The 7,500-nt window shown below is 45.9% G+C and overlaps 1 protein-coding gene across 2 annotated transcripts in view; it reads left to right on the top strand.

The window, feature by feature from the left end:
* cpeb2 (cytoplasmic polyadenylation element binding protein 2) overlaps positions 1-7,500 on the top strand; it is a 19,043-nt gene that overhangs the window by 7,797 nt on the left and 3,746 nt on the right. Inside the window, exons 4-7 of one of the 2 annotated variants that reach the window (XM_061238610.1) lie at positions 172-222; positions 1,764-1,787; positions 4,264-4,392; positions 6,470-6,559. In XM_061238610.1, coding sequence (XP_061094594.1) covers positions 172-222; positions 1,764-1,787; positions 4,264-4,392; positions 6,470-6,559 — 294 coding nt within the window. The remainder of the gene's footprint in view (positions 1-171; positions 223-1,763; positions 1,788-4,263; positions 4,393-6,469; positions 6,560-7,500) is intronic. The other variant, XM_061238611.1, reaches the window with a different exon arrangement.

Genomic DNA, 7,500 nt, shown 5'->3' with positions numbered 1-7,500 from the left:
CAAATCCCACCTAAGTCTCCTTTTACTAAGCTTAAAGAGATTGAGCATCCAAGGTCTGTCCTCGTAACTCTTATCTTTTATACATGGAATGAATCTGGTTGCCCTTCTCTGAACCTTTTCCAGCGCCTCTAACTGCATACAGCTCATCCTGTTCTCTCTCTCTTACACAAGGGCGCATGGGAAACCCGCACCCTGGAACAGACAGCCTGCTCATGCTAAATGGTAAATCACCTTCTTCTGCTCAAATTGTTGTTTGTTTCTGTTGTCATCTCAAACCTAGATCTCAAATCTCAAAGCATTTATCATTATGATCAAATATGCAGAGGAATATCGATAAATTGGTCCATTACTGGACCGAGCCAGCGAGCCTGCAATCAGCATGTTTAATTTGTGAGTGTAAAACAGGCACACTGGTTTTTTATTGTATAAAATAAGCGTACTGTCATTGTTAGAGTTGTGCATGCGTGAGCATACGGTGAAGTTGAGAGGTTTTGGTGGAATATGAGCTGGTATGGCTCTCGAGTGTGGTTACAGAATTATAAAAGAGCAAACTTAGGGTGTGCTCCTGAATACTCAGAGGTCCATCTTACGTCTGTCTGTATCGGTCTCGCCCGACTGACGGGGAGGTGGGTATACTCTCCTCCTCTCTCCCTCTGAGACAGCGATCACCAACCCTTGAATGGGTTGTTACAGGTGCCTGAACTCACACCTACTTTAAAATGTAGAGTGAGCGGCAACATTAAAGAGTGTGGAAAGCGCGAGTGCAGGGTTTGACAGTGACGGCGTGCTGCGTGTGCAGCGTGGTTAGCATTGATATAAGCTAGGTATGTGCGTAGCGTGGTTAGCATTGATATAAGCTAGGTATGTGTGTAGCGTGGTTAGCATTGATATAAGCTAGGTATGTGTGTAGCGTGGTTAGCATTGATATAAGCTAGGTATGTGTGTAGCGTGGTTAGCATTGATATAAGCTAGGTATGTGTGTAGCGTGGTTAGCATTGATATAAGCTAGGTATGTGCGTAGCGTGGTTAGCATTGATATAAGCTAGGTATGTGTGTAGCGTGGTTAGCATTGATATAAGCTAGGTATGTGTGTAGCGTGGTTAGCATTGATATAAGCTAGGTATGTGTGTAGCGTGGTTAGCATTGATATAAGCTAGGTATGTGTGTAGCATGGTTAGCATTGATATAAGCTAGGTATGTGTGTAGCGTGGTTAGCATTGATATAAGCTAGGTATGTGTGTAGCGTGGTTAGCATTGATATAAGCTAGGTATGTGTGCAGCGTGGTTAGCATTGATATAAGCTAGGTATGTGTGTAGCATGGTTAGCTCAGCTAGTTCGCTAGTAAGCATGGCTGGTGCAGTGAAAATGAAGGCTGGTAACAGGTTACCGCGACAACACTCCCCGATTACGTAACCCTCAAATTCAAAAGAACGTCGTTGCCCTTGGCTAGAGGCGAGTTTGTCTTTAGCTGACTGGTAACGCGTTCGTTCAACAAATATAAGTGAGAGGCCGGGGTTCAAATCCCACCTCGGACTCAGGGAACATCTCACCTGTTACACTTGTTAGGACAGACATTTTTGCGCCATGAGATTTGAGAATGCAGGTAAAAAGGGTATCAAAGTCAGTGATGAAGTGATGCGTGAAGTTATGGTCTCTACTAATCACAATGCAATAGTCTGTATTAGTACTGGTGTCCTCATAGGGGGATCTGTTAAAATGTGCCCTGTTAAAATGTGCCCTGTTAATATTTATTCACACGCAGCCAGGAGTTATGGGAGACGTCGAGGTAATGCTCTTCTAGAGGCTGTGTGTGTGTGTGTGTGTGTGAGTGTGAGTGTGAGTGTGAGTGTGTGTGAGTGTGTGTGTGCGTGTGTGTGTGTGTGTGTGTGTGTGTGTGTGTGTGCCAAGCAGTCAAGTCACTTTATGGACCACAAAGACATGCCGTCTCCCCAGTAAGGTCCACTGATGGCTCAACACTTTATAAGGACAAAAAACGAATTATTGAACGCTGGGCCGAACACTTCAATGGCCTCCTTAACCAACAAAACCCCTCAGACCACTCTATCATAGCCAAACTTCCAAATCTCCCACCAGTACAAGAACTGGATGATCCGCCCACCTTCTCTGAGGTCCTTGCAGCAGTAAGAGGCCTCAAAAACAATAAAAGTGCTGGCCCCGATGAGCTCCCTGCCGAGTTCCTAAAGGTGGCTACTTCCTCACATCTAACCTATACAAACTCATACAAGCAATATGGTCTCAAGAACTGTCCCCCAAACCTGGAAAGACGCAAACATAATCACAATCCATAAAAAGAAAGGAGATAAAGCCATCTGTGGGAACAGCCGTGGCATTTCGCTCCTGTCTGTGGCTGGGAAGGTGCTAGCACGGGTCATGCTGTTCCGCTTGACCCAGCACATCACAGAAAACATTCTTCCTGAAACCCAATGTGGATTCAGGAAAAGCCGTAGCACTAGTGACATGATCTTCGTCGCTAGGCAGATCCAAGAGAACGTGAGAGCAAAATCAAGACCTGTACATTGCTTTCCTGGACCTAGCCAAAGCCTTCAACACAGTTGACCGTCAGGCACTCTGGAGCATCCTCACAAAGTTTGGGGTTCCACCCAAATTTTTGAGTATCCTTCAACAGCTACACTCTGGCATGCAAGCCTGTGTGTTCATCGGTGGACAAAAATCCCCACCCTTCCCCGTTTAGGTAGGAGTAAAGCAAGGTTGTGTACTTGCTCCTGTGATTTTCAACCTCTTTCTGGCAGCAGTAACTCTCCTTGCGCATAAGTCTCTCCAAGCCGATGGCGATGGGATCCAGCTTCAGTTCCGCCTTGACGGCAACCTGTTCAACCTCCGCCATCTACAAGCCTTAACCAAGACTACAACCGTCACTATACACGAGCTACAATATGCAGATGACTGTGCCCTCATCGCTCACACCCCTGCCGCAATGCAACATGCACTGGACACAATAACAGAAATTTACTGTGCTGTTGGCCTTCAAATCAACACCCAAAAGACGTAAATTATTGTCCAGTCTGCAGCTCCTGTACCCACCCCCCCAGTGTTCAATATCCACGGTTCACCACTAAAAGTGGTCCACCAATTCTGCTACCTCGGTAGCATCCTTGCATCAAACTGCCAAATTGACAATGACATCCAAGCACGAATCAATCGTGCTTCATCTTCCTATGGCAGACTGCGCTCTCGGGTCTTCGAGAACAACAACCTAAAGTTACCAACTAAGGTAGCAGTCTACCAAGCAGTCTGTGTTTCTACCTTACTGTATGGTGCTGATGCATGGACCCCCTACCGACATCACATACGCCAACTGGAGGCATTCAATATAAAGTGCCTCCAGCGCATCCTAAAAGTCACATGGCAGGACCGAATACCCCATACAACCATCCTTCAACGCACCCAGACAATCAGTGTGGAAGCAGCCTTAGTACAGCGCCAACTCCGCTGGGTCGGGCATGTAATTAGGATGCCTGAACATCGCCTCCCAAGACAAACCCTGTATGGACAGCTCCTGGGAGCCAGCAGGAACCCTGGAGGACAAAAACGGAGGTTCAAAGATCATCTCAAGGACATGCTCAAGAAATGCGGAATAAAGCCAGGGGATCTTGAAGCAACTGCTATGGACCGCCATGTCTGGACTACATCCGTGAAGTCTGGCGTCGCCCTACTAGAATCAAAACGCACATTCCAGAGAGAAGCACAACGACAGCGCAGGCATCACCATGCGCAACAACCCCTAGCATCACTAGACTCAGCCCTCACGTGCCCCAGCTGTGGCAGGGCATGTGGATCGAGGATTGGGCTTCATAGCCATCTTCAATGGCACCGCCGTCAGCAGCGGTAGCCACAACACTCCACCACTCACCCCAAGGAAGTGACGTCATCTTCGGCAACGATGGACAGCAGCAAGCAAGCAAGTGTGTGTGTGTGTGTGTGTGTGTGTGTGTGTGTGTATGAGTGTGTGTGTGTGAGGGTGTGTGTGTGTGTGTGTGAGTGTGTGAGTGTGTGAGTGTGTGAGTGTATGAGTGTATGAGTGTGTGAGTGTATGAGTGTATGAGTGTGTGTGTGAGTGTGTGCGAGTGTGTGCGTGTGTGAGTGTGTGAGTGAGTGAGTGTGTGTGTGAGTGTGTGTGTGTGTGAGTGAGTGAGTGAGTGTGTGAGTGTATGAGTGTGTGTGTGTGTGTGTGTGTGTGTACACGTGTGTGACACATGATGAATAAACCCCTCCCCCTTCAGGTCGCTCCTCCCTCTTCCCCATTGACGATGGTCTCCTTGACGATGGCCATGGTAACCAGAACGGCGAGCGCTTGGAGAGATTCTCCCGCAAGGTCTTCGTCGGGGGCCTTCCTCCGGATATCGATGAAGGTGAGTGGGTGGTCAGAGGTCAGAGGTCAGAGGTCACGGCTCTGGCTCTGAAAGCTGCAGTCCCGGGCTGCATCCGAAATCAAAAAGTACACACTACACACTACACACTCTACCCTACACACAATACACTACACACTGCACACAACACTCTACACACTGCACACTACACACTACACACAATACACATATACTACCATCCCGTGTACACAAGGCGCCTTTCATATATGAGTAAAAAGTTGGATGGATTTTCAGACATATTGCATCATCATAGAATGCCTACACTGTAAACACAGTGCGCGTGGATGGCGGCAGGCTTTGTCTAAGGAATACAGAAAAATTCCTAAATTAAATTCTAATTCAAAATGCTTTGTTTGCATGAAATACATTCGCCCGAGCCTACACACAGAAATAGAGACAGACGGACATTAGAACACGAATACAAACAACATTGTGGTGATGACAGCAAGTCCTTTCATACATAAAACTGTCTGTATGTTTTTCTCACGGAAACCCACACAGACTCACCAACCTGATTAAAATCTTATATTTTAAAAAAGCATGTTAAAAAGGTGGCCAATACTATCAAATTCAACCTGGCCAACTTTAGACATATAAGACCATACCTGCCAAGAGGCAGTCAACCTCTTTATGCACCCGATGGTCTTCTCCCACATAACATACTGTTTTACAAGCTGGTCACAAGCAAGCAGGAAGCAAAAACACCCTAAAAACACTTGACCGAGAGTCCAATAGCTATCACCATATAGTACGAAAGTATAATCTATAGAATGTTTATAGTTTGAAACATTTAGCAGATGCTTGCCTCATCTTTAAGATTTTACATGGGCTTGCACCTAACCCCACCGAGTCAGTTCATAATGCAGTCAGTTCATAATGCAGTCAGTTCATAATGCAGTCAGTTCATAATGCAGTCAGTTCATAATACAGTCAGTTCATAATGCAGAGTCAGTTCATAATGCAGTCAGTTCATAATGCAGAGTCAGTTCATAATGCAGTCAGTTCATAATGCAGAGTCAGTTCATAATGCAGTCAGTTCATAATGCAGTCAGTTCATAATGCAGTCAGTTCATAATGCAGTCAGTTCATAATGCAGAGTCAGTTCATAATGCAGTCAGTTCATAATGCAGTCAGTTCATAATGCAGTCAGTTCATAATGCAGAGTCAGTTCATAATACAGAGTCAGTTCATAATGCAGTCAGTTCATAATGCAGAGTCAGTTCATAATGCAGAGTCAGTTCATAATGCAGTCAGTTCATAATGCAGTCAGTTCATAATGCAGAAGGGCAGCAGCAGGGCAACAAGGGTAACTAGCAGAGGGGCCTGCGCTCTACAACACAGACTGAAGTCTTCTCAGTCAGAGCCACGCACTACTGGAATAGGCTTCCTGTTGAATTAAGAGAGGGCAATAATTATCTAACCTTAAACATAAACTTATGAGATGGCTGAAAGTAAACCAAACATGCAATCATGAATAATCATACTACCTCAACTCTGGCACTGCCTCTACATACTCTCATTGTTTATATATACAGTATATCTGTTACTTTTGTGATGTATTTATGGATTGTATTGTATCTTATTGTATTGTATTGTGCTGAATTGGACTGCTTGCGGAAGCATTGTACGTTAGGCCACTAATTTGTAACAACCTGCCCAGGGACTACAAATGAAGATTAGCTCATTAGCTAACTCTGGCACATTTTCATTGATGTGGAAACTGAAATGTTGATTAATGTGCAACATTGTATGCTCTCTCTCGCTCTCTTGCTCTCTGTACCCCCTCTGTCTCTCTCTCTCTCTCCCTCTCTCTCTGTCTCTTCCCTCTCTCTCCATCTCTCTCCCTCTCTCTCTCTCCCTCTCTGTCTGTCTCTCTCTCTCCCTCCCCCTCCCCCTCTCTCCCTATCTCTCTCTCTCTCCCTCCCCCTCTCTCCCGATCTCTTTCTCTCTCTCTCTCTCCCTCCCCCTCCCCCTCTCTCCCTATCTCTCTCTCTCTCCCTATCTCGTTCTCTCTCTCTCTCTCCCTCTCTCCCTCTCCCTCTCTCTCTCTCTTCTGCAGATGAGATCACCACCAGTTTCCGGCGGTTTGGTCAGCTGGTGGTGGACTGGCCCCACAAGGCCGAGAGCAAGTCCTACTTCCCCCCGAAAGGTGTGATCGTCTCTCAGATGTGTGTGCACCCAATCCCACAAAGCAGGATTACTGAGTTAGCTGGATAACTGCACTGTGTAAAACGCACAAAGCAGGATTACTGAGTTAGCTGGATAACTGCACTGTGTAAAACGCACAAAGCAGGATTACTGAGTTAGCTGGATAACTGCACTGAGTGAAACCCACAAAGCAGAATTACTGAGTTAGCTGGATAACTGCACTGAGTAAAACCCACAAAGCAGGATTACTGAGTTAGCTGGATAACTGCACTGAGTAAAACCCACAAAGCAGGATTGCTGAGTTAGCTGGATAACTGCACTGAGTAAAACCCACAAAGCAGGATTGCTGAGTTAGCTGGATAACTGCACTGAGCAAAACCCACAAAGCAGGATTGCTGAGTTAGCTGGATAACTGCACTGAGTAAAACCCACAAAGCAGGATTACTGAGTTAGCTGGATAACTGCACTGAGTAAAACCCACAAAGCAGGATTACTGAGTTAGCTGGATAACTGCACTGAGTAAAACCCACAAAGCAGGATTACTGAGTTAGCTGGATAACTGCATTGAGTAAAACCCACAAAGCAGGATTACTGAGTTAGCTGGATAACTGCATTGAGTAAAACCCACAAAGCAGGATTACTGAGTTAGCTGGATAACTGCATTGAGTAAAACCCACAAAGCAGGATTACTGAGTTAGCTGGATAACTGCACTGAGTGAAACCCACAAAGCAGAATTACTGAGTTAGCTGGATAACTGCACTGAGTAAAACCCACAAAGCAGGATTACTGAGTTAGCTGGATAACTGCACTGAGTAAAACCCACAAAGCAGGATTGCTGAGTTAGCTGGATAACTGCACTGAGTAAAACCCACAAAGCAGGATTGCTGAGTTAGCTGGATAACTGCACTGAGCAAAACCCACAAAGCAGGATTGCTGAGTTA

Source organism: Conger conger, chromosome 4 (genome assembly GCF_963514075.1).
Source record: "Conger conger chromosome 4, fConCon1.1, whole genome shotgun sequence".
Classification (NCBI taxonomy): Eukaryota; Metazoa; Chordata; class Actinopteri; order Anguilliformes; family Congridae; genus Conger; species Conger conger.
This window is presented reverse-complemented; position numbering and strand designations above follow the sequence as displayed.